This window comes from Grammomys surdaster, unplaced genomic scaffold, assembly GCF_004785775.1.
Source record: "Grammomys surdaster isolate TR1022 unplaced genomic scaffold, NIH_TR_1.0 125876, whole genome shotgun sequence".
NCBI lineage: Eukaryota > Metazoa > Chordata > Mammalia > Rodentia > Muridae > Grammomys > Grammomys surdaster.
In genome coordinates this window covers 3,356,672-3,384,512 of record NW_021620701.1, presented here as the reverse complement: position 1 = coordinate 3,384,512, position 27,841 = coordinate 3,356,672, and the positions used below count along the sequence as shown (strand labels likewise).

The 27,841-nt window shown below is 41.2% G+C and overlaps 1 protein-coding gene across 1 annotated transcript in view; it reads left to right on the top strand.

Moving 5' to 3' along the window:
- Positions 1 to 16,392, top strand: part of Ankrd31 (ankyrin repeat domain 31) — a 171,945-nt gene extending 155,553 nt beyond the window's left edge. The window contains exons 22-23 of the mRNA XM_028752046.1: positions 9,786 to 9,888; positions 16,161 to 16,392. Of these exons, the coding sequence (XP_028607879.1) occupies positions 9,786 to 9,888; positions 16,161 to 16,306 (249 nt within the window). The 3' untranslated portion in view covers positions 16,307 to 16,392. The remainder of the gene's footprint in view (positions 1 to 9,785; positions 9,889 to 16,160) is intronic.
- The last annotated feature ends 11,449 nt before the right edge of the window (positions 16,393 to 27,841 follow it).

Here is a 27,841-nt window from a genome sequence, read left to right as displayed (position 1 = left end):
CTTCGATTTCTTTCTTCAGAGACTTGAAGTTCTTGTCATACAGATCTTTCATTTGCTTCGTTAGATTCACACTAAGGTATTTTATATTATTTGCAACTATTGTGAAGGGTGTCATTTCCCTAATTTCTTTTTCAGTCTGTTTATCTTTCATGTAGAGGAAGGCTACTGATTTGTTTGAGTTGATTTTATAACCATCCACTTTGCTGACGTTGCTTATCAGGTTTAGGAGTTCTCTGGTAGAAGTTTTGAGGTCACTTAAGTATACTATCATATCATCTGCAAATAGTGATATTTTGACTTCTTCCTTTCCTATTTGTATCCCTTTGATTTCTTTTTGTTGTCTAATTGCTCTGGCTAGGACTTCCAGTACTATATTGAATAGGTAGGGAGAGAATGGGCAGCCTTGTCTTGTCCCTGATCTTAGTGGGATTGCTTCAAGTTTCTCTCTATTTAGTTTGATGTTGGCTATTGGTTTGCTGTATATTGCTTTTACTATGTTTAGGTATGGGCCTTGAATTCCTGATCTTTCCAAGACTTTTACTATGAAGGGATGTTGTATTTTGTCAAATGCTTTCTCAGCATCTAGTGAGATGATCATGTGGTTTTTTTCTTTGAGTTTGTTTATATAGTGGATTTCATTAATGAATTTCCAAATATTGAACCATCCCTGCATTCCTGGAATAAAACCTACTTGATCATGATGGATGATTGTTTTTTGATGTGTTCTTGGATTCGGTTTGCTAGAATTTTATTGAGTATTTTTGCATCGATGTTCATAAGGGAGATTGGTCTGAAGTTCTCTTTCTTTGTCGGGTCTTTGTAGGGTTTGGGTATGAGTGTAATTGTAGCTTCATAGAACAAATTGGGTAGTGTTCCTTCTGTTTCTATTTTGTGGAATAGTTTGAAGAGAATTAGTATTAGGTCTTCCTTGAAGGTCTGATAGAATTCAGCACTGAAAACATCTGGTCCTGGGCTTTTGTTAGTGGGGAGACTTTTAATGACTGCTGCTATTTCCTGAGGGGTTATGGGACTATTTAGATGGTTTATGTGCTCCTGGTTTAACTTTGGTACCTGGTATCTGTCTAGGAAGTTGTCCATTTCATCCAGGTTTTCCAGTTTTGTTGAGTATAGGCCTTTGTAGTAGGATCTGATGATTTTTTTAATTTCTTCAGTTTCTGTTTTTATGTCTCCCTTTTCAGTTCTGATTGTATTAATTTGGATACTGTCTCTGTGCCCTCTGGTTAATCTGGCTAAGGGTTTATCTATCTTGTTGATTTTCTCAAAGAACCAACTCCTGGTTTTGTTGATATTTTGTATAGTTCTTTCTGTTTCTGCTTGGTTGATTTCAGCCCTGAGTTTATTTCCTGCCTTCTACTTCTCTTGTGTGTATTTGCTTCTTTTTGTTCTAGAGCTTTCAGGTGTGTTGTCAAGTTGTTAATGTATGCTCTCTCCAGTTTCTTTTTGCAGGCACTTAGAGCTATGAGCTTTCCACTTAGCACTGCTTTCATTGAAGGTTAATAGGAAAAGGAAGTTGTGGATCTGTTTAGAAGTAGTTCTTCAGGGCAATTCCACTCATCGTTGTCAGGATAGCAAGTTCAATAGCAAACACCAGATACTAATCAGTAGCAACAGCACTATCTAGCAGAAACAGCAAGGTTCTGCTGATTCCACAGAAGCAGCCAGAATCAGCTAGATTACCACGAGAAATTCTTCGGTGCACTTCTCTCTACAAAGTGAAATCCAGCAAAATATTTCACAGTGTAGCAATGCAAGAGCATCCTCTCACTGTTTGTGGGGTTCTATTTATATTCTTTCTAAACATCAATTGTCCTCTCACATATCTGTTTTCAGCAAAAACATCGCAAACCCTCTCACGAGGCAGTTTCCAGAAAAACATCATGTGACATTACTGAGTTGTTGAAAAAACATAAATTTCCACTTCACTTTCCTTTTGACACTTCTTTCATTGTGTCCTGTAGGTTTTGGTATGTGTGCCTTCATTTTCATTTAATTCTTGAAGTCTTTAATTTCTTCTTTTACCCAGTAGTAATTGAGAAGATAATTTTTCATTTTCCTTGAGCTTGTAGGCTTTCTATTGTTTCTGTTGTTGTTGAAGTCTAGCTTTAATCCATGTGATCCGATAAGATACAAGGGGTTACTTCAGTCTTCTTGTATCTGTTGAGACTTGCTTTGTGCTCATATGGTCAAATTTGCAGAAGGTTCTATGAGATGCTGAGAAGAAGTTAGATTTTTTTGTGTTTGGGTGAAATGTTCTATAGATATCTGTTAGGTCCATTTGATTTATAATGTCTCTTGGTTTCATTATTCCTCTGTTTAGTTTCTGTTTCAATGACCTGTTTATTGGTAAGAGTGGGGTGTGGAAGTCTCCCCCTAGTAATCTATGGGGTTTGATGTGTGATTTCAACTTTAGTAATGTTTCTTTTATGAATGTGAGTTCCCTTGCATTTAGGGCATAGGTATACAGAATTGAGATGTCCTCTGGTGGATTTTTCCTTTGAAGAGTATGAAATGTCCTTCCCCAATATTTTGGTTATTTTTGCTTGAACAACTATTTTAGATATTAGATATCTTATCTTAGATATTAGATATTAGAATGGCTACTCTAGCTTGTTTCTTGGGCCCATTTGCTGGGAAAACCTTTTCCCTGCCCTTTACTCTAAGGTTGTATCTATCTTTGTTGCTAAGATATCTTTCTTGTATGCAGCAGAATGATGGATCCTGTTTTTGAATTGACTCTGTTAGCCTGTGTCTTTTTATTGGGGAATTTAGTCCATCAATGTTAAGAGATACTAATGACTAATGATTACTAGTTCCTGTTATGTTGATGTTTATGATAGTAGAGTGTGTGTGTGTGTGTGTGTGTGTGTGTGTGTGTGTGTGTGTAAGAGAGGGAGAGGGAAAGGAATTCACTCTCATCTTTTGGTTTTGCTAGTGTGAAATTTGTTTTCTTGGGTGTAGTTACCCTCCTTGTGGTGGAGTTTTCCTTCTGGTGTCCTCTGTAGGGCTGGCTTAGTGGAAAGGTATCATTTAAATTGATCTTGTCATAGAATATCTTGTTTTCTTCATTTATGGTGATTGAAAGTTTTGCTGGATAAAGTAGTCTGAGCTGACATCTGTGGTCTCTTAGGGTCTGCAACACGTCTGCCTAGGCCCTTCTGGCTTTTAGCATCTTGAGAAGTCAGGTATAATTCTAATAGGTCTGACTTTATATATTACTTGGCTTTTCTCCCTTGCAGCTTTTAATATCCTTTGTTCTGTACAATTAGTACTTTGATTATTATGTGGCTGGAAGATTTTCTTTTCTGGTCCAGTCTATTTGAAGTTTTGCAAGATTCTTGTATGTTTATAGGCATCTCTTTCTTTTGATAAGGAAAATTTTCTTCTATGATTTTGTTGAAAATATTTTCTGGACCTTTGAGCTGGGAATCTTCTATTCCTTTTATTATTAGGTTTGGTGTTTTCACGGTGCCCCCAGTTTCCTAGATCTATTGTGATAAAAATTTTTTAGATTTAGCATTTTCTTTGACCAATGTATCAGTTTCTTCTATTGTATCTTCTAACCCTGAGATTCTTTCTTACATCTCTTGTATTCTGTTGATGATGCTTGTCTCTGTAGTTCCTGTTCTCCTTCCTATCTATCTCCAGGTTTTCTATCTCCAGGATTGCCTCAGTTCATGTTTTCTTTATTGTTTTTATTCCGATTTGCAGGTCTTAACCAGTTTTACTCATTTCCTTTACCTGTCTGATTATATTTTCCTGTATCTCTTTTGTTTCCTCTTTAAGAACCTCTCCATGATTGATTGTATTTTCCTGTATTTATTTAAGATATTTATTCATTTCCTCGTTAAAGGCCTCTGTCTTCTCCATAAGATTAGATTTTAGGTTGTTTTCTTGCCCCTTCGGTGTGTTAAGAGGTCCAGGGCTTAGCTGTTGTAGTGTTGCTATGCTCTGGTGGTGCCATACTTCCCTGGCTTTTATTGATTGTGTTCTTACACTGACCTTTAGCCATCTAGTTGTCCCTGGTATTGGCAGAGCTGGTAGTCCTTGATGTCAGCAAGTCTCTGGGACTACAGGTAGAGCTGGTTATAGCAGCAGGCCCCTGGAATTGGAGATAGAACTGGTTGTCCTGGATAGCAATAGGCCTCTGGTGATTCAAGCAGAGCTGGAAGTCCCTGATGGCAACAGGCTTCCAGGGATGCAGGCAGAGCTGGTAGTCTGTGATGGCTGTAGGCCTCAAGGGATGTAGGCAGAGCTGATGGTTCCTATAGCTGGACACCTCTGAGATTGCTGGTAGAGGTGTGGACCAGAAGATGGAGTGCAGAAGGGACTAGGCAGACATCATGGTTGCTGTGCTTGCTGGGTGGCCCAGTGGGCAGGGAAGTGGAGTGAGGGGATCTCACCTGGTTGTTTCTGCAGGCCTCCAGGGAATGGAGTGCAGAGGGGGCAGCTTATAATATGTTTTGATCAAGTCCATCCTCCATTTCCTCCCATCCAGTTTCTCCCCTATCCTGCCACTGCATTTCCCTTTTAGTTCCCTCCTTCCTCTGCCCTCTCTCAACTCTGGAGCCCACTTAGTGCCAGTATATGCATTGGTGCAGTAGGGCCATCTACTGGAACATAGAGCAAGTAACCTCTTAGGGACCACATCCTGAAGAAGACTGACTCTCCTGTCTCAGCAGCCATTCACTGCTAATAGTTCCTCAGCTAGGGTGGGATTTTCTGACGACTTCAATTTTGTCTGGCTTGACCCTGTGTACACAGTCACAACCTCTGTCAGTTCATATATGCAACTACCCTGCTGTATCCAGAAACCACTGTTTTCCTGTAGTCATCCTCTGCCTCAACCTCTTAGACTCTTACACCCCATCCCTCTCTTGTGATAATACCTGGGGAGGGTATGTGATAATTTGAAAAAATTGTTTGAAAAATTTTTTTAGTAAAGTTATGATCCCCATGTTTGGTACATATATTTTAAATTGTTTTCTCTTTTTTCTTTATTATCATGTAGTGGCCTTCTTTATCTTTTCTAATTTTGGTTTAAAGTCTGTCTTATTAGGTATCAGAAGGGTATGTGAGCTTGTTTTCAGTTTCTGTGTGATAGTTTTCCATTCTTTGACTTGTGAAATGCCCATGTTTTTCTGTCAATTTTAGAGGCAGCTTTGCCAGATATAGTTCTCTTGGTTAGCAGTTCTTTACTTTCAGAGCTTGCAATACATTGTGCCTGTTTCTTGAGCCCCCAAAGACCACCAAGGAGCTGAATCCAGTGCAAACACATCAGGGTCTCTATTCAAGTTGAAGCTCAGGCCACACTATTGTCACTGACACAACAGGATGGAAGAGTGAAGCCCTAAGCCCAGTTTCAAGCAAGCATTTATATTGGCAAGCAAACAAGTAAGGGGATTTCCAACTTGGCACACATCTGATTGGGAGGCTATTATGAAATTTATTACCCTTTAAAATGATTGGCTGGTGCTGGGAGCCAAACCATAAACTGTCATAAGTAAATATCTTTAGGTATAACTGTATCTTCTGCTTTCCTCCTGAGTAGTGGTTGTTAGGAAGTGGCCTGGAGACCAGTGCTAGGTGCAGGCCTGGTGGTTAACTCAAGTTCAACCTTAGGTCAGGTTCTCTAAGATGGAACCTGAACCCAAGATGGAGTTTGTCTGATCTCTCAGCATTATTCCCAGCTTTGTGGGTTCCTGAAGAAAAATCTAATGTTATCCAGATGTTTCTGCTTTTGTTGGTACATTGGCACTTTTCACTTTAAATGTTTTTCTTTGCTCTGTATTTTTTGATATCTTAGCTATAAAATCTAATAGAGTACTTATCTGGTCATGTCTGTTTGGAGATCTCAATCCCTCTTGTGTTTGAATGTTTATTTCTCTATGTGTTTCCTGCTTGTCTCAAATTCTTCCTCAATCTGTAGATTCTTAGGTTGAACCCCACAGTCCTTGGATGTTGCAGTCAGTCATGATCATTTTCTTCCTTACTGATTTCTGAATGCAGTATTTCATCAACCTTGTGTTTCACCCCTCATGCTTTTTCTGTTTGTTCAAATCTATTGCTAACACTTTGTACTGTATTTTCTATCGAATTTATTGGAGTTTTCATGTTCAATGTTTCTATTTTACTTTGTTTCTTTTCAAAATATCAGTGTCCTTGCTATATTGCTTATCCGTGTTTCTAACATTTTTCTCTATGTTGCTGAATTTTCTATTTAGGTGATAGATTTAATTCATGTTTTGTTTTCCTGCAAATTATTGATCATTCTTACCAGAAAACTTTTGGAATTTTGTGGCATTTTACTATTTGAATAATGTTGGAGTCCTGTGGTTGACCAGTTAATAATATTTGGGGAATGATCATGTTCTCTTTCATTTCACGTTTCTTGCATTTTTGTGCTGCAAAATTACTCATCTATTGCTTTGAATATATCGTCTAGATTTGGAGATTGGGTAAGGGATAGTGTTGAGCTGCCTGTTCTTAAAGACTTGATTAGTCCCTACTAGGTGGTGGTGCACACCTTTGATCCCAGCACTCAAGAGGCACAGGCAGGTGGATCTCTGTGACTTCAATGCCAGCCTGGCCTACTTAGGGAGTTCCAGAACAGCCCAGGTGATTTAAAGGGAGGGCCTGTAAATAAATAAATAAATAAATAAATAAATAAATAAATAAATAGACTGACTGACTGACTGACTGACTGACTGACTGACTGACTGACTTGGTAAACAGCAGCTCCAGTATAAGAATTCCCAAACATCCGTCAAACCAGCAGCCACATCTCCTTGAGCTTTACTTCTGTCTTCACCTTTCTTCCCTTTGTGTACTTCCTTATAAAAAATAGACTTTGACACAAACATATGGCCATCTAATTTTTGTTAACTGAGTCAAAACATGCAGTGGAAAAAAACGTCTGTTCAATGTATGGTGTTAACAAAACTGGATTAGATACATATCTAATGAAATTAGGTACATATCTTTCACCTTGTACAGAAGTCAATTTGAAATGAATAAAAAAAAATCTTAATTTAACACCTGAAATGCAGAAACTATTAGAGGAAAACATAGAGCATGCTCTTCAAGACATTGGGGTAGACAAGAAACACCAAAACAAATACCTTCGAACTGCAGTTAACAAATGGACTAATGAAATAAACACAGTTTTCAAAAGAAGAAACACAAATGACCAGTACTGTCTTTTTTAAAGTATTTGACATCCCTAGTCATCAGGAAAACTCAAATCAAATGCTTTGAGATGCTGCCTTACTCCATCAGAATACTGTTATCAAGAAAACTGACAGCTAATCTTGGAGAGGAGGTAAGAAAGAGGAATCTTATTCTCTGCTGGTAAGAATTCAAGTTAATACAGCCATTGTGGAAATCAATTTGGAGTTTTCTCAAAAAAATTAAAAGAATACCATATATCCCAGCTATCTTCTGGGCATATGCTCTGAGCACGCTCTACTTTTAGAGATACTTGTATATTCATGTTACAGCTGCATGACATGATAGCTAGGAAATGGAATTATCTCACAAGACAATCAACAAATGACTCAATAACGGAAATGTGGTACATATACAAAAGGGAGTTTTATTCAGCTGGAAGGAAAAATGAATTAGGAAATTGGCAGCAAAGTTGATAGACTTGGAATATACATATCATTTGAGCTCACCTGGACTCAGAAAGGGAAAAAAAAATGCTATCCCAAGAGACTAAGACAGGGTAATCTTCAGTGATGACATGGGAGCCAAGCAAAGGATCCATGAGTTGTAAAGGGTGTTATAAAGCTGATTGTTTTTCTAATTTCAACTACATCAAAGGGTTTTCTTTCCTTTATTGTTGTGGATGAGCCCATAGAAATCTAATTAGTAGTGAAAGCTTAAAACCGTGACCAAAGTCCCTTTGCTTCAGAACGGCCATTCTGAATGTATGCAAGTTCACTGAGGCGCATAGAGTGTGGAACTAGATAAATGTTTGTTTGAGTGGTTCCCATAATCTAGCTATGTGATTTTTTTATTTGTAAGTTTGTTGCAATAAAATTATTTTTGAAATTCAGGGCTTTAAAAAGAAAAGATTTACAGCTTAAAAAAATCTTGTTTGAAGACTGAAGAGATGGGTCAGCAGTTAAGAGCACACTGGCTGTTAGCGTTTACAGGCTAGCTCACAACAGTCTGTGATTACAGGTCTAGGAGATCCAGTGCCCTCCTCTAACCTTTGAGGGTATGAGCTCAAAAGTGGTACCATACTTAAGTACACACACAAACACACAGGCAAAAGACACATACACATGAAATAAATTTATAAAGCTCTGTTTTGTGGCACTTACATTGTAATGAAGCATACTTTGTCTTGATCTTACAAGGATCTGGTGGGCTTAGATGGACAAGGCTTTTATTAATAGAAATTACATAAGTCTTTATTATAGATAAATCAACCAGCAAGTCTCAGACAATATGTGTCAATGCTCATTATGTTCTGTCTTTATTAACTCCTCTGTCCCGTCAGGAATTTTTGAAGAACCACAAGATCTGGCTTATTTAATATGTATAAAATATATGACATACTGTTTTTAAAAATAGATTTTTAACTCAGTGTGTTTTCTGATTGCTTTTTGTTGGGTGAGGTGTGTGTTTGTGTGTTTAGACAATCTCTCACTCTGTAACCTAGGCTGGACTGAAAACCATTGTGTAGGCCAGACTGTCTTTGAACTTGATGGTGATCCTTCTCCTCTGCCTCTGAAGTCCTGGATAATAGGTTAAATAGGTGTGTTACATCCAGTCTAATATATTAAAGCTGTGTGTGTGAATCACTCCCGATGATTTGCTTACACCGCTTTATAGTAGTTACCACCTTAAAATTACCCAGCACTTCCTGGTAGCAATATGGTGGTGAAATCTGAGGTACAAGCACAACCATACTTAGCCTGCACTCTTTAAAGACAGCATATACAAACCCATCATTTCTAATGTTGGTTCTTTGAAAACTGACAGATAATATTTAGGGGCCTTTCCATTCTGTGACAAGAAAGAAGCAAGACACATTACATCATTTTAGTGAGACAAATGCTGTGAGAAACAGGAGCTGATTGTGGGTATCATTCTTACATTTAGAGGTTACAGAAATATGCTCTAAAGAGAAGAATGTTCAATTGAAACTTGACACATTGTCCACTTGGACCTACCCCCTGGGAATGTTTTATTAGAAGAAAACATTATAGCTGAGAGTAGATAGCTTTTATTTTTAAGCTGTGAGATTTTGAGCTGATAATAGTATCTAAACTCACAAGCACATTTTTAAATGTATATATACAGACCTAAATAGTAGGTGATCGATGTGATTTGTTAGACATCTCATTTCTTGAAAAGTGCTGTTACTTGTATGCTTTAGTTTTGTTGTAATGTTCATTTTTTAAGTTACAAAGCAGCAGGTACTAGATTAATAGTTGTTGGATGTGGGGTATTAATGGTAAACACGGACTGGCAGAGTTTTTCTGTACAGGTGACAATAGTAAATTACAGTTTGGACATCACTGATACATGATTTCTGCCACAAGAACTTAATTCTCCTCTAGCCCCAAAGCAGTCAGACATGTTAAGTAAATGAATGGAACTATATTCCAACAAAATATTTTTATAAAAATAAAGGTGGCATGTTAGACATGGCCATGGTCTGCAGTTTTATTAAGCAAATTGTTTACAAAAATCAATATTTTAGAAAATATGTATATTTGCCTCTTACAAAATGTATGATTTTTAAATTACAGGTAACATACCTTGGAAAGGAACTTTTGAAGTATGTTTCTGAAGAAGCTCCTACTTCTGCAGAACCGTATAACACACCTCAGCAACATCAGCCTTGCCTCTCAGGTAAATGTGGCCCCAAACCTACTTGTTAGTTGTTGGGCAGGCGTACCCAAGCCTAATGAGAAAGTACTAACTTCTTTTTCCCCAATTAGGTAAAATTCAAATAGGTCATTATAATCAACCATGTTAGCATAAAAATCCGGTGGCGTTTAGTGTATTCTCAGTGTTGTGCAACACTACCTCTGTGTAGCTTCAAAACGCTGTCTTGACTTCCAAAGAATTCTGTACTCATCAGCAATTGCTCCCCATTCTCTACTTCCCACAGTCCCTAGGAGTGCTTTCTCTCTGGATGGATGTGTTCTTTTAAATATGATATAGAAGTGAGGCCGTGCACTGTGGCCTCTGGGGCCTCCTTTTATCCAGCACAGTGGTTTTGAGGATTATCCATATCGTAGCTTGTACTTTGTTTGTGCTTGTACTTTGTTCCTTTTCATGGCTTATTCAGCATTTGAGCATATGAGCTGTTTCCACTTCAGGGATATTGTGAAGAATGCTGTTGATAAGCATGTGTGCACATTTAGGTCTTTGAATACCTGTCTTAGGTTCTTGTGGCTGTATAGAGAAGTGGAACTGGTTTGTTGTGAAGTAACTCTAGGTTTATTCTTGTGAAGACTACCTGGGATGTTGCACACCATCAGGACCACTTTACATTTCACAGTAATGACCAAAGACTCCATGTTCTCCATGTCCCCAGTAATAGTTGTGTTGTCTTATTGTCCTAGACACAGTTGCTTCTAGGAAATTTTTAGACGATATCATTTTTTATTGCTAATTCCTTTATCTGAATTTATTTCTAAAATCACTGAGTTGGTAAATAAAATATCCAATTAAAAAAAATCACTGAGTAGTTTATAAGTATCACACAAAGACAGACTTGGTATGTTCATATATTTTCTGAAAATTTGCACTAAAATTAATCTTTATTTATTAAGCTAATACTCCCTATGAAATGGAAATACTATTATCCTGAAAAACATAAAGATTCAGCCTCACAAATGTCACACCTTGACTTGATTGTCAAGTCAACACAATCCTGAAAGTCAAATATAACCAACATTTATTTCCCTCCTGTACTGCTACAGTACCCCTCCTTTTATCCCAGTGTCTCTACCATGCCAGTTAGTGACGATCTAGGCAGAGAGTTGCTACACAGAAAATGATGATATTGTGATGAGTAAGGTCAGGAACCAAACAGGATTCCTGTTGTCCTACCAAGACTAGAGCTCCATAATTCAAACTACTTCTCTTTCCTAACTTACGCTTAATCTACCTTAACCTCTTAGGATCCTGTCTCAGAAAAAAATACTGGGCTGGCTAGTTTTATGTAAACTTGACACAAGCAAAAGTCATCTGAGAAGAGGGATCCTCAATTGAGAAAAAAAATGGCTCCATAAAATCGTGCTGTTAACAAGCCTGTAGGGCATATTCTTAATTAGTGATTGATGGGAGATGACCCAGCCCATTGTATGTGGTGATGTCCTTGGGCTAGTGGTCCTGGGTTCTATAAGAAAACAAGCTGAACAAGCCATGAGAAACAAGCCAAAAAGCATCACCTCTCCATGGCCTCTGCCTTAGCTCCTGCCCCCAGGTTCCTGTTCTGCTTGGGTTCCTGTCCTGGCTTCCTTGAATGATGCACAATGCTGTGGAAGTGTAAGCCAAACAAACCCTTTCCTCCTCAAGTTGCATTTTGGTCATGGTGCTTTAATCACAGCAGTAGAAACCCAACTAAGACAAGTACCTTCATCATAGTAGATACCTTCTTCCAGTTTTGTAATGACAGCTTTCATCATTTGGGAGAATCTTGGTCTGGGAGATCAGATCAGTGAACATGGGAAGTTAAAGGCTTAGGAAACTAGGATTTCTTACAGTAATTCATGATGTTTGGTTCTAAATTGTTCTAATTTGCTTCTTTGCTGCTGTGATAAAATAATGAGCAAAAGCAGTATAGGAAAGGAATGGGTTTGGTTTGGTTTGGTTTGGTTTGGTTTGGTTTGGTTTGGTTTGGTTTGGTTTGGTTAGGATTAGTCCTCTACCAGGCAACCCAAGACAAAAACCTATCACTATCAGTTTTCACTATCACTACCAGCTTTCAACCAACTATTCAAACCATGAGCCTGTGAAGAGCATTTCATATTCAGTCCATACACTGTATACAGAGAAAATAAAAGTTTAGACACAGTAAGTTATGTTGGATAATTTCACAAATTACAAGGAACTTTACACTGAAAATTGAAGCTGTAGGCCTTTCTAAGAACGGAATTAAAAAATAAATAAATAAGTAAATAACAAGCCTAGGATGTTACAAGTTGGAGCAGTTGTGAAGAACTGGAGTCTGTAAACAAGTCTTGCCCTGACTCCTTTACAGGAGTGGTAGGCCATTGTGCATCAGCACTGGTGTACTCTGCCCCATTGTAACCACACGTATAGCCAGAGTGGGAGTCCCTGAGTTTGGTGTGTCAGGAGATTCCTGCTTCCCCCCAGTTATCCCTTCTTCTTAACAGTTTTCCGGAGAATTGTTTCAGTTGTGTTTGAATTAAGCATTATGAACTTGTGGATTTTGCTTTCAGTTTTATATAATATTATGGGAACCAATAATGAAAACTTAAATCTGCTTCTAGCATTTATTTCTGTGAACTGCTAAATAATTATGTATGTACTATTATCAAAACATTCACAAGTAAATAGTAATAGCAATGAAGCATCTCAAAGCCTATTATAAACTGGTGGTGAGTGATTCATCCATAGTCCCAGCTACTTGGGAGACTACTAAGGAATCTCAGTTGAACCCTAAGTTCAAGGTCAGCCTGAACAATATAATGGGATCACACCTCAAAATAAACAGATACAAATCCTCTTTATTTTAGTTTCCATAGAATAGGAACTATAGACAGAGATTCTCAGAAACTGTCCTTTTGTGAAGCTTCTGTGAATCTCTGGTTAGGAAGACATACAACAAACATCCCCCTCTGGGAGCACAAGAGTTAACTAAGCATTTTACTTTCATGCCCAGTGAGCTGAGGAATACAGTTTGAAAGCAGAATTTTGATCCATATGCAGATTAAATTCCTGACCTAATCAACACCATACTCTGGGTTGCTAACTGATGCATCATTGCCAACAAACTCTTTAATAGGTAACTCTTAGGTCTAATTATTGTAAAGGGCAGTAAGTCCGTATGCAAGGTGCTCATGCTAGATAGTAATCAGGAAGGTATCAATGAGAACAGTGGCCTTACTTTGTATAGCTAGAGTGGGAGTGCTTGTAAAAATGTATACCATGCAGTATTAGTAAGAATGTGGAGGGGAAACTAGGCATCATCATAGCTCTTCACATGCTGGCAGTGTAGAGGAGGGCTTTCTCTGGGCACTGGCACACGTGTCTGAGATGTGCAGTATGCACACATCCTCACCCTCGGCACTTTGCTTACAAGGAGCAGTCCTACAGAAGTATTTGGACATGTAACGTGTAATTCAGAAACTGTCACAGAGGGGTTAAGCTCTCAGAACATAACCAAAGTAAGTGCAGTGTCTTATGGAGGTAAAGAAAGACAGGTAGTGCGAGCCTTATTGTTGTGCGTTTTGCCTGAGCTATCTCTCGTACCCCCAACTTTTGTGGAACACCTTGTTTTTGAAAACAGAGTGTGGTGATACATGTCCACAGTCTCAATTACTTGGGATGTTGAAACAGGAGGATTACCAAAGGCCATCAGTTCAGTTCAGGAGCTATGAAAAACACAGCTGTTAACTGTAGGGAAACAGTCTGGGCGAGGGAAGAATGAAACTCAGATCACCAGTGCTCGGCCGAGACTTTGAGGGTCTCACATCAGCTTATATATTTTTTGCCAAATTTAAGTATAGCAAAATTTTAGAAAGAAGTTTTGGTTAACAATTAACTCAGCCCTGTGAGTACTACAAAGCTTAAGAGATGTTCACGCTGAAGCTCTTTTGTCGGTATGAAGTGCATACGGCTTCACCTGGGAGATGGGTCTTACTAACTTAGAACAGTGCTCAGGATAATTGTTGAGGGAGAATGACCGGGCAACATAATGCCTTGGGAGTCAGGATACAAGTCTCTTAGGCTGTTGTAAAGTACAAATGGCATCTCTCACAAGGTTGAGTTTTATGGCCCAGTAGTAGTGCTCAAGGTTTAGGGAGAGCGGGTCTGGGATAAGTAAAACATAAATTCTGAGAAATAGAGGCAGAGCCTGGCTCATCAGACAATGAAGAATCACCAATTTGAAACTACAACCATTCCCAGCATTCCAGGAGGACAGGTTAAACATCTGATTCCTTTGAAGGAAGCTTGCCAGTGTAACTGTCCTGGCATCTCCAGTGCTTTTCTGTGTGTACAAGCACTTTTTGCCCTCTATAGTTAATATGGGGATATGTTTATATATGGAAATATATATTAAATATATATTTAAATAAAATATATTTAAAATATATATTTCAAAATGTAAAAAGTATTCAATTACAGTAACAGGTTTGTGTGTGCTTAGGTATGTGCATATGTAAATGTGCATACACATGTGGTGGAAGTCGACAACCTTGACTGTTCTTCAATTCCAATCTACCTTGTTTTGATTTTGCTTTGCTTTTAGAAGTAAGGTCTCATAGGCCCAGAACTTGTCAAGAAAGCTAGGTTGGGTGGTCAGAGAGCCCCAGGGATCCACCTAGCATTAGTGCCTCCTCTGTACCCGGAGTACAAAGATATACCACTACCATCTAGTCCTGTTTTTTTTCTTTTTCCTTCCTTCCTTCCTTCCCTCCTTCCTTCCTCCCTTCCTTCTTTTCTTTCTTTCTTTTCTGTTTTTTTTCCTGAGTTCTGAGAAATTAAACTTAGTGCTTTATGGTTGCAGTCAAGTGAGTGCTTTACTGACTGAGCAATTACCCCATTCTGTACGTTACAGTTGAACGTCCACTCAGACTGACTCAAACCACTGAAAGTGGCATTTTATTGATATCTGCATGTCAATAAAGGCCAGGGAGGGATCTAAGGCTTTATCTAAGATTCAAACAACATTACTAAACATAAAGTTCCTCCTCTTCCAGCTTCTACATTCTAATCCCATAAACCTGGTATAGTGGTACATATTTGTAATCCTACCACTGAGGAGGTTTAGGACAGGGGATTCAGAAGTGGAGGGTCATCCTCTGTTTTATAATGAATTTGGGGCTAGCCTGAGATGCATGAGACTCCATCTTTAAAGAAAGGGAAAAGGCCACTGCATTTCTAAGATCCACTTCTACATTTTAGTTCCTTCCTAATAGCCTCTCACTACCCAAGGCTGTTTGCTTATTGATTCAAGGCTTTAGGAAGGAAGATTTACATGTGACTTTCCCCAAAGATTCATCTGAAATCTCATTGTCTCTCACCTCCCTCTGAATGGATGTGGGTCAGTGCCTACTGATTGGCACAGATGTAAATGAATCAAGAAGTTGAGAATAAGTAGCCCAAAGAACATAAACTAAGTAAGGTGCAATGAATAGTCATAGAGGCAAGTTACTGTGGGAAATACAAATAGGTGCTGGTCATTGAAACTCCTGCCCTTAAATACCTAATTTCATGAAACATTTATATCCAGAGGCTATGGATAACATTAATGGCCTATATGGTATGCCTTAACTCAAACATCATGGACCATTTCAACTGACACAGGCAAAAGAACCCTCACACTTATAAAAGAACTAGAAGTGGTATGCTTTCCATGAGACCACACTCTACGTGTATGGTAGAGAAAGGACTAGAAAACTGGTCATCTGTCTTCTATTCTAAAACATCTCAAAATCAGCAATTAATAGTGATCATAATAATAGCAAGTTATTGTTTGTCATATGCCAAGTAATGTGTTAAGTGTACACATGCAAAATCTCAGTCTTCACAGCTGTTTTATTCTCAGCTTACTGGAATTGAGGGACAAGAGGCCTTATTCAACTACCTTTAGAAGCTTTCTTCATGCTTTTTCTCCTATAATTTTAAACTACAACCAGGTCTATCCTTTCCTACATCCCTTCTCCCCCATCCCACCCAGAGCGCGCTCTCTCTCTCTCTCTCTCTCTCTCTCTCTCTCTCTCTCTCTCTCTCTTTCTCTCTCTCAGAAGTCAGCCAGTTCTTGGTCTATAGGTTTGTCTCAGGCATAGAGTGATGAATGTCCTAGTCAGAAAACCTATCAAGTATGCTCTGATATGGACCAAGTGGATCCTAGGATATGAATGACTTTGTTTAAATCTTACATTATAAAAGGCTTGTTTTAATTTTGATGCATATTTTAGCAGGCACTTCCAGAGAGTCGATACAAATCATCCCTCATTATCTTCAGATAAAAGAAATACTTCTAATCAGCGATCAAGAGCTTCTGCCATGCCATGTAATGGAGCAGCATTGGAAGTTCTATGTGGAATGTAAGAAGCTAACGTTCTGAAGCCTTGCTTTCTTGGTAGCTTATTTAGCATTTGTTCTTATAATCACCAGCCCTTCATCTCCATCTTGTATGGTGGACATATCTTAACCCGCACTATGAGTTATTTACTGTGATAAGAAAACTGTTATGGTCAGTTTAGTGCTTTTTGCCTCTGGAATCAAGGCATTTCTGAATAAAACTGTATTGACTCTCCCACTTTACTTTTATTGTCATCAACTTAAAACTAATCTTGCATTCAGCACTTCTACCTGTGCATGAGTGACCGTTCCTGTGAGGGAAGTGAAGACACACATACACAATTAACAGGTAAGTATCCCTGGAGAGTCCCTGGAATGTATTCCCCCATTTACTCTGATATATAACTTAAAATAAAAATGTAAAATTACAATGGAAATTGAGTTTTATGTAAGATTAGTATAGGTAGAGCTAAATCTTAGAACAGAAAGCTAACCAAGTGCTGACTGGGGATGACGGCTTTCCAACGTTGAACCTTTTTCTTCTACACACTGTCATGAGCATTTGTAAGATACTCAGGAGCTTTGTCAGTCTTCTCAAACTCCTTAATGTTTTCATAACCAAATTATTCTTATCCTTCATTATCTCTGACTCCCAAGTAAGCTTTGGCCTCACATTCTTATTCTGTCACTTGTCTGTCATTGTGTAGAAAGGTGAAAATGGCAACAAAAATCACTAGGAGGCTGGAGAGATGGCTCAGCAGAGTCCTAGTACCCATGTGCAGCTCACAGCCCTCCATATGTAATTCCAGTACCCGGGACTCAGTGCCCTCCCCTGGCCTCTGTGGGCCCTGGGCATGTATACACACAGGCATGCATGTAGACAAAACACCAATACACACAAAGCACTGATTTAGCATTTTCAATCAGTAGAACATTTTGTGGGGGGAATATGGTGTTAGCTTTGAGTATTTGGATGTCTTATTTCAAATTATAAAATATTTAGAAAATATCTTTAGAATATATAGTTGAGAGCTGACTTTGGGGGATTAGGGTTACAGATCTGGGCAATTGAGAAGAAAGGAAGGCTGTTCCCACCAAAGCTGGAGAGAGCTGCTCTGCCATGGCTCTTCTCTAAGATCCCTGGGCAGTTTGGAAGGTATTTATAAGATGCTTGTCAATTCTGGGTTCTCAGTGAACCTTTTAAGTTTCCGACCCTCAGCCACACACAGGACCTTGAGGAATGTCAATTGATCCAATCTACTTGACCTTTGTGTCCTTTCTGTGAAACTAGTTTTAAAAAATGCTCTGCATGTATTCACTGTAATATGTGGTGCTGTATTATATGAGGATATTTTCATACAAGCATATGTTGCACATTGAGTATATTCCCTCATGTGCACCTCTCTCCCCTTTCCTCTTTCCACTTCCCCTCTCCCATTAGTTCCCTTTTACCTAGACAGTCTGGCCTCTAGTTTCATATATACATGCATGATTTTACCTATTTGAAATATAGGAACTATTCATGAGAGAAAACATGGCATTTGTCTTCCTGAGACTGGCATAATTTCCTTAGCATTATCTTTACTTAAATCCATTTACCAGGACGTGGCATAACTTAGCTCTTTGTATCTGAGAACAATGTTGCTATTTCTGTGTGCCACATTTCTTTACCCATCCCTCTGTTGTTGGGCACCTACCTTTATGAACACTGCTGTACAACAAGCATTGATGTACAAGTATTTTCATGACCCATTGGCCTGAGTCTTTCATTCTCCTCAGTTCATCCCTCATCAGTACCAGGGTAGACTGGTTATCCAACAGCAGTTCTAGCCAGTTCCTGTAAGCTTACTGTAGCTTATTTGTTGATTGAGCACCATGGCATACTACTGCCTAATTGTTCTTAAATATCTACACTGTCCCCTTTGCTACTGCAGGAGTGAAACTGTAACAGGTCCCCAGACCTTAGCAGGACTGACAGTGTGATGGAAAGTCCCATCAGGCCTTGGAACCCACTGCATAGGTAGGAAGATCTGCCAAAACAAAAACAAAGACCTAATCCATTCAAAGTCCGTAGCTCTCAAAAAGTCCCTAAAGGTACTAACCTTGCTTTATGGCTTCTGAAGTTTTACTTCTAGCTAACTGTTCTTGCTAACTGAGATATGCAAGGCATATCAAGGCAGGATATGAATTTGTGCTTAAAAATCCACCCTGAGAAAGACTTGGGACTGCACTCAGGTGCCATGAATCCAGTGTAGTCACAAGCTGGCTAATAAAGGCTTTCTGGTGGCTTGAACTCATGTCCAGTTGGTCTTCTCTGGTGGATGCCTCACAACAAAATCTAGGCCAAAATTTTTAATTACTTGTCTACCCCTAATATAATCTTCCAGTTTTATCTTCCAATAATCTCATAACTCTTAAACATATTTCTTGGTCCCTGTTATGAACTGAATTGTGTCCCTCAAAATTCATGTGTTAAATTTCTAATCTCCAATTCCTCAATTATGAGTGTATTTGGAAGATAGGGCCTTTAAAGAAAGATAAAGGCCTTGGTTAGTTAAGTCAAGATTAAGTCATTAAAGCAGCAGGCTCTATATGATTCAGTCTTCCTGAATCAGAACGATGAGGCTTGGACACATAGGGACAAAAAAGATGTAAGAATACAGTAATAGGCGTTCATCTACAAGCAAATGGCCACAGCAGGGAATAGACCACTGACTGTAGACCAGAATCTTGAGAAATGGATGTCTCTTATTTAAAGCCACCTAGTATGTGGGGTTTTCATTTCGGTGATCCTAGCAAATGAATGCAATCTGACACCCATCTCCCTTCCTTACATACAGTATTTCCCCCACCTATAACATTCGCTCTCTGTTTTGTCCAGTATGGCTCCTGGGACTTGGATCTAACTCAGGGTGGTGAGTGAATGAAGAAATACAGAAAAGCTGGGATCAGGTGATCTCAGCTCTCAGCTGGGAACGTTTCAGCTCCCAAGAAGCTTAGCATATTTATTGTACAGAGTTGAACAGAGAGGCCAGGTTATTGCAAAGCCAGACAAGGAGGTGGAGTTTCTTGGTATTGTGGTGGTTTTGATAAGTATGGACCCCATAGACTCATGTATTTGAATGCCCCATCCATAAGGAGTGGCACTATTAGGAGGTAGGACCTTCTTGGAAGAAACATGTCACTGTGGGTGAGGGACTTTGAAGTGATATGTGCTCAAGCTATGCCCAACGTAGTACACAGTCTCTGCCATTTCCTTCTGACCCTTGCCCCCAGGTGGCAGGGAGGCTTTGTCATTTTTCCATGGTTCATGGACGCTGGGGTCCTCAACACAGCCACGGCCATGTCAACAGTACACATTTGCTCAAAGCTTCACTCAGGGCTTCCTTCACTCCCTACCCCTCGCTCCCCTGCCAATCTGTAGTTCTCACACATTTTACCATATAGTTATATATGAGGCCTCCCTCAAATATGACCTCATGTTGCCTCATCAGCTCCTCTCAATTCAAGCCCTTAAGATTTGGTGCCTGCTATTCCTAATTTTAGTTTTCATGGTTTGTCTCCCTGAAGCATTTTTAAAACCTTATTAAGAGTCTAGTTCATGGCTATATAGTTAGTATTTCCTATTAAATATCTCAAGTACAGAATTTCCTGTCGATTACATATAGTGTTTCAAGGTCAGTAACAGAAAATCTTACTAAAGAATGTCTTAAGTGTCACTTTGACATGCCAAGACATAGGGACTTAGGAAAGGCTATACTTCGGTTGAGCAATGTTACCATTGCTTCTTCTTCATGCTCCACAGGGATTTTGCTGTTACAGTCTGAAAAATACCATTAGAAATGAGATAACTTTCTTCCAATGCACTTCTTTGGGGAAGTAGCTTTCCTGAACACTTCCACTCACAAGAAAGTTGTGTTATAGTCTGGCAAGAGGGCTCAGCAGGGAAATGTGCTTGTCAACAAGCCTGGCAACCTGAGTTAGAGACTCAGGATGGAAAAAACGGAGTACCACAAGTCATCCTCTCATGATGTGTGCGCATACACACTCAAAAACACAGAAACACATTGTTTAAAATGTTTTTGATTCTCTGTGAATTTCACATCATGTACCTCAATCCCACTCATCTTCCCCTACCCCCATATCCACTCTCTGACACTGCAACCTTGCCACCCCCAAAAAGAAACAAAAACTAAAAACAACAACAACAAAAAAAAAACATTTAAAAAATCTCACTGTGGAAGCTGCCGTGTCTTGTGGTATGTCACACACCCGTTTGCCCAGACAGTTTTACTAGCATATGTTGACTTCAGTGAGTCATTGGTCTGGTTCAAGGCCTCTGGCTTCTGCTACACTGTCAATACTGGATCCTCACTGGGACTCTTCTGAGACATCCTTTTATTGCCCTGTGTCATGGAGGTCCTCCAGCCTGGGTTCTGCAGGACGGGCCCTTTCGTGTGCTCCAGCAGTTCATAGATGGCACAGATGTTGGAGTAGGCCAACTCAAGGCCCTGATCCAAGCCTAGTGATAGCTGTGGTTTTCAGCCCACCAGCTCTCCTTTGCCCGAACCACCAGGCCCTGCTTTGCCCAGGTGAGGGGTGAGGACAGCTCCTGTTTGTGGCAGCAGCCAAGCACCCATGCCACCAGGGCCAGCTCTTCAGCACTGATCCGAATAGGGGTGGGGACAGCTTTCCCATGCCCACACCTGCAGGGCCAGCTCTCCCATGCTGCCCAGGCAAGGGATGTGGTCAGCTCTCCATAGCCCTCAGACATTAACGTGGCCCAGACTGGGGATAGCTGCATGGCCTTTGGTGATAACATAGGCCATGAAAATCAATACAAACCCCTCCTGCTGCAGGGACATGGACCCAGTCATGGCCCTCAGTGACAACACAGTCGAGCACTTCATCATGGCCTCAGCCAACCCAGGCTGCTCAGGCTATTCCTTTCCACCCTCAAGTCTCTCTTCATAGTGCTCAAACCATTCCACTTCCCTCTCAGCTCTCCAACACACACATGTCCAAAAAAAGTGGCTTCCCTGTGGGCAGGCGGGCCTCCCAAAGGCACCACATGGCACCTCTGGGTGTCTTCTTCCCACCCTGGAGTGTCTCTGGGTTTCTTCAGCATGCACCCACCAATGCATGGAGGTGGGCATTCCTCTTACACTTAAATAAATACGTTTTTAATTGCTTAAAGAAAGCTGGTTTTTTCCCTTGGCTGTGGTGAATCACCTGCCATTCCTCAGTACGTCACTCTGAAGACGTGGCATTGCCTTGATTTGCTGAAAGAAATGTATGCCCACATGTAGGAGAGCAGTCAGCTGCACAAATCTCCCACAGGGCCAGTCAGGAAACAGGTAAGGACAAGGAAGGGGAGGGAAGAAGGAAAGGAAGTGCAGTAGGTGGTATGTGTAAGGGGCTAGAATAAGAACTAATGTCTTCAATAATGCATTCCAGTTGTTATCACAAGCACTTCTGATGTACTAATACATGTAACCCTCACCACACCAGATGTGCGAGGAAAAGCTGTCACTCATTTTAAGATGAGTGATCTGAGGAAAGGAGGAGGAACTTGGCCCAGAGCTACAATACCAAGTGGTAGAGACAGAAAGCTAAACTGGGAGTCTGGCTTTGGAGTAGATGCTGTGTATTTTTTCTCTCTCCGCCGGTTACCTACTTCAAAATGTATATTAAGCTATTGGAACAGTGTCAGCCTCATGATGGTGACTCAGGCTCCTGCTACCTACACATTTTAAAGAAGTCAATTTGCTCACTGTGGTAGGGCAAACGGATTCTCTCTGGTAGCCAAGGAAATGCAGCTGTCCAGCTGACCAGTTCTAATATAAACACATTGGTATCTATTTTTAAGGTTCTTTGTTTTTCTGTCTTGCAAGGCTCTAAATATGACTGAGCTAATTTTGCATAGAACTATCTTGCTGCTTTGAATGACTGCATGAGCCATAGGCCCTGGCTTGCAAGGGACTTTGGATTTCTTATCTATTGTGAGCTAACAGTCCTTAGCTAATAGCGTATGTATTTTTGGATTCTGATCCTGGTTCTTGTTGCTGCTTTGTTTTTCCTGTTTACATAGTGCTTGTTAAAGCCTATTTTACAGGAGGAACCTTATTCTTTTTTTTTTTTTTTTTTTTGGTTTTTCGAGACAGGGTTTCTCTGTGTAGCCCTGGCTGTCCTGGAACTCACGCTGTAGACCAGGCTAGCCTCGAACTCTCGAACTCAGAAATCCGCCTGCCTCTGCCTCCCAAGTGCTGGGATTAAAGGCGTGCGCCACCACCGCCCGGCTGGAACCTTATTCTTAAGCATGTAAAAGCCAAGAATTGTGATTTCATCCAGCTGAAGCCATAGTGTTCTCAAGTCTTAATTCTTTTACCACCTAAATAAGAGGATCAGCATTGGAGACCATGCCAAGTCAGCTCGCCTGGCTTCATTCAGTCCCCGAGTACAGCCACTGTGGTTAACTACTACATTCCTTAGACATATCTGTAAGCTTGTATTCTCTCATTTATTACTACTTTACCAGGAGTTTTTTGTTTTGCTTTTGAGATAGGCTGACCTTGAAGTCACCATGACCTTGAATATCTGATCCTCCTTTCTCCACCTCCCAAATGCTGACATTACACAAGTGCCACAGCACCCCCGTTTATGTGGTGCTGGGATTTGTGCCAGTAAACACACTTATCAACTAAGCTGTAAGCCCAGCCCTCCCTTTCTACAGGTTTTAAGGGAAGACCAGCAGGTGTGCACTTAAGATGCTATAATGTCAATAATGTATTTGTAAGTGGCAAAAGCAGTTGATATTTGTGTTTTCAGCATAGAACACCTTAAAGTTCCATGACGTCTTGATGGTTTGTCTGTGATCTGAAGTTGGGTCATGTCCTTCAAAGCTGAAGGGAGGGGAGTGATAAGGCAAGTCAAGTGGTAAGGCTAGTAGGTGAGCCTAGCCAGTCACCTATCATTGCGCAACAGAGCTTCTCTGTGCACTTCGGCCAACACAATAACTGCTGTGAAATGAGCCAGCGGAAAAAACCAGAATTGTGTGTGTGTGTGTGTGTGTGTGTGTGTCCAATACTGGTAACGAAATGAAATAGTTGAAGAAAATATTGGCCAAGTTTGCAAGATGCCAGCTCTATGCCACAAAAGATACATTCTCAGCAGTACAAACCCAGAGAACGCATAGCCACATGGAGTCCTTGCCCTATAGAAGCCAAGTAGAATGGTTTAAATGGAGCCCCTCAATCCATATACAGGGCAAGGACTACCAGCCCCCACTGGAGTCACCCCCACCCTTATTTTCCTACACTTCCCCCAAAAGAGACTTAGATTCCCCTGCTGTGTCTGTTTCTTTGCTAAAATGGTCTATCAGCTTGTTGCTCAGCTCAATAAATAAAGAAAAATCCAAGAAAACATAAGAATATGTGAGACCCTCAACCTAAGGCTAGACTTTCTGCTTATCTATAGCTGCTTGTCATAGTTGCAGATTCTTACCCCACAAAATTTTTAAAAGTTGCCAAGATCTGGTTGTATAAGTGCTGCTTCACCTTGGTTAGGTTAGACACTGAGATGTGAACACTGAGTTCTGGGGGACTTCCCATCATCCTGACCAGTGGAGGGCCCTGAACAAGGATTGTCTAGATTAGTATGTTTGATACCAACTCTGATATGACTCATCTGGAATTCAAGTGGGGCTAGTCAGCTAACCCCTTTGAGCCTTGGGACCCTGGATTACAAGACATGGCGATCCTCCAGTGTGGGCTGGAGATTCAGAAAGAGAGTCTCCAATACACTTAGGTGAAGTCTGTTCAGGTATCTAGGAAGGCCCCTTTCATTTCTCAGCTGGAACTAGTACCACTTTAAGGAGGCTGTTTTCCTCAGGTACTTTCCTCAGGGGGAGAGCACTGCTGTCAGTGGTGGAAAAGCAACATCATTCTGTGTGGGCAGGGAGGCGTGGCACAGTTCCTGAACAAGCAATCTCAAGAATGGTGCCGCATACTAACTCTATGACCAGTCTGTGGTTTAACCAAGTTAGGAAACTCCTTTAAGCTTCAGGCTGCTTGATCATAAGGCATGGTATTCCTCTCTCTGGTAATACTCAGGACATTTTGAAAGATCAAAGTATTGAGGGTACTTTTCCTCTCACCCTGGGGATTGAACCCAGGACCTTGTGAGTCTAAACAAACACTCTACCACTGAGCTGCACTCAGCCTGAAGGGTAAAGTTCGTGTTTAACATATGCAAGGGGGTGCAGTAAAAGCTGCCAACATGACCACTCCATGATATGGTTAGGGGTTGTATTATAAATACGAGAGAACAGCTGGAGACATCTGGAAAAATCCAGAGCAGAGAGAAAACAAGGTAGATTGGGCAAGGCCAAGGCTGTGTGTGTGAGAGGGAAGGAAGGATTGCCACAGACAGAGAATAGAGAGCAGAATGAGAATTTCAGGAGGGGAGAACAGCATACTGAGGGGAGCGAGGGTTATGTATGGTGTGGGGTGGGTAGCTGGGGAGAGAGAAACCTCTGAGCTGGAAGTGGACTCTCAAATGCATAACAAGTATGTCGTGTTCAGTGGATATCCCTGGGAGACCTGCTTTTTTCTGAAGGGATTTGGAGGAGTGGATCTGGAGGACAGAAGAGGTTGGAATGAGAAGGTAGGGAGGGGAAACTGGTCCGAATGTATTGTATGAGAGAGGAATAAATTAAAACAACAAGAAAGAAAGCTAGAAGAAGTACTGATGCAAAAAGACCGGGAAGCCTGGAGGCTAACATGGGCCTTGACATGCTGGTAGGCATCTCAGCTACATGCTAATTGGAGAGTTGCGTGTCCCTTTTGCTAGAGGTAAATGACTCCCTTTGGTAGACAGGAACTGGCTTCACAACCACCAGAAATCCTATAGTCGAGGTTGAGCTCATTTCTGGATATTTCAACTGCCTTTTGGAGTATAGGGAACTGGAGGGTCCTTCGGACCTGACACTAAATGCTATGACAAGCTACTGTGGCCAGGAGTAATTCATAGTGTTCTTACATGTGGTATGGTAAATACTTGCATTCCATTAGCCTCTGCCTTCTGGGAACACTTCAGGTGTGGGATGCTGACAAGCATATATGTTAGCATGTTAACAATTCTTCTAGGCTCCACCCAACAGTTACCTAGAAATAGCCAAGTACAAGAACCTGGCTTGCTATAAAAAGACTGATTGATCTCTCCCTTGTTCTCTGACCCCTCTCTCTCTTTCTCTGACCTTTTCTGTCCCCTCTTTCTCTGCCTCTACTCCCTTCTCATGTCCCAAATAAACTTCATTTTATACCAGACTCGTCCTATGGCTGCTACCTGGGGGTGTGGGGGTGGGGTTGGGGGAGGGGGTGAAGTGGGGGGATGCCTCACCATGAGGCTGCTAAGGCACCTCTGCTGCTACGTCATACCAAGTTTTACAAAACGTATCACTATCCTTGCCTCCCTTGACTGTTTTGCTTCTTCCCTTCAAGGATATGCTTGGACCACTACTGCTTTAGGATGAGATCCCCTAGTGAGATCCCCAGCCACTGTCCACAGCTGTTATTTGGCCCATGGATAGTCATCTGGCCCCAATTCCTTGGCTTTCAATATTCCTTTCTTGGTTATTTATGTTTAGTGCAAGGCCTACATTTGTAGCCAGAGTTTCTTTGAAGGGAGCAGGCACTTCAATTTATACCTCTTTGCATCCTCAGTTCACGAAGTATATCATTAACTGACTTTTGGACATTGTACCAGGTTAGCATTTTCCCCAACTTCAAGGCCACTAGAACCCTGTAAGTGGACCACCACTTTGGAGAACCTGCACAGATACAGTCCAGTTAACATGGGTAATATTGGATTAGAGTTGGCTACCCTTAAAGCAAAGAGGAATTTGGAAACAGAAAAGAAGGCCAGAGTGCAGGGGAGGCACCATAAGAGTGATATAGCTGGAATCCAAGCACCAACAAGGATTGCTGGCCACCAGGAGGAGGCAGAGGATTCTCCACCTAGAACCTTCAGAGGAGTCACACCCCTGCCTATAAAACACTTGTGGACTGTTAAGGCATCTCATTTGTAGGGATGCTTGCTGAATGTGAGAACCATACTGAAGGGATGCTCCTCCGGGGGTCACAAGCTAGCCTTGAGAAACTTACTTTCAAAAGATCTGGAGAAACTGCATGGCTTTAAGAGAACAAGGACAGTCACTGACGGCCATTGACGGAGAGGAAGATAACCTGGCCATAATCTGAGTAGGGATAATAACGATCCAAGAACATGAAGTTGATGATATTTTCTAAAGGGATGATGGTTAATTTTGATTGTCCACTCCTAAAAAGAAGGAGCCTCAGCTGAGGAAATGGAGTAGTGGATATCCATTTTGATATGTTCGAAATAATAAAACAGACCTATGTTGGAGGGAAAGTGTGGGTGTTTCCTAGTCTGCCTTGCTTGAGATAACTGGAGACTTCCCTGACTTGAGCTGGGGCTCATTATGGCTGCTGGTTCCTATGAATTCCAGACCTGTTGGCCTAGGTTCTTCCGGGATCTATTTATACTGTATTAATCCTTAGAACAGTGCACAGTATGGAGATGATTCGAAACAGTGGTTTTCTTCTCGATCTCACGCGTAGATGATCCCAACTTAGGTGAATTATGGAGCTAGTTTAATGACATTTCCAGAGAGTAGAGGTCCCACTGGAAAGGAGATGTGGGCAAAGCCAGACCCTACTTGCCTCTCAATTGTAAAATGGGCATGAAGACACTTGCACAATGGACACTTGTTAAAGCCAGTGTAGGGAAACTGGGGCTCCCTGCTGAGAGAATTGGCCGAATCCGGATTCTGGGTCCTACCCAGCTCCTTACCAGCCCGCCAAGCATCCTGTAGCCTTCCAGTCCATTTTAAAAGATGGAACAGTAAAGAACAAGTCAATGGCGACTGACTTGCTTAGTGCTACTCTTTTCCTGCAGGCAGATTCCAGAACAGTCTCCCACTCCCACCCTCTCGGAAGACCCTTTGGGGTGAAGCACTTACACACCTACAGTGCCTGCTTTACATAAGCAAACACACAAGGCTCTTTAACAAGGACCCCTGGAGTCGGATGCGGCCCAGTTGGTTTAATGGGCGTGTATCTTTTTTCCAGCAGTCTTTCTGAGAACTCCAGCCCGGCCGGATGCAGCATCACCTCCTGCCACCCTCACCCCCGCCGGAGGAGAAAGAAGAAGCGGATTCCACATGTAGGCACTGATTAAAACTACAACTTCGTACCCTAATTAGTCTGCAATACTCCACCTTCCCACGCCGCTGATAACGCCTCGCCAGGCAGCTCAGGCGGATGCTGGCCCTGGAGAACCCGCTGCATCGGACCAACAGTGAGTCCTGCCGCCCGCGACCCTGGCGTGTAGGGTCAGCCCGGAATAACAGACGTGAGTTGCTTTGTCACCGCCCTCTCAAGTACTTTGGGCAAATCACTTTGCAATCCTTTTCCTCCGAAGCCTGGTTGTGTCTTGCGGGCGGGGCAGCTGCAGAGAAACGGGTAGCCGGGCGGGAGAGCCGCGCGACCTACCGGCG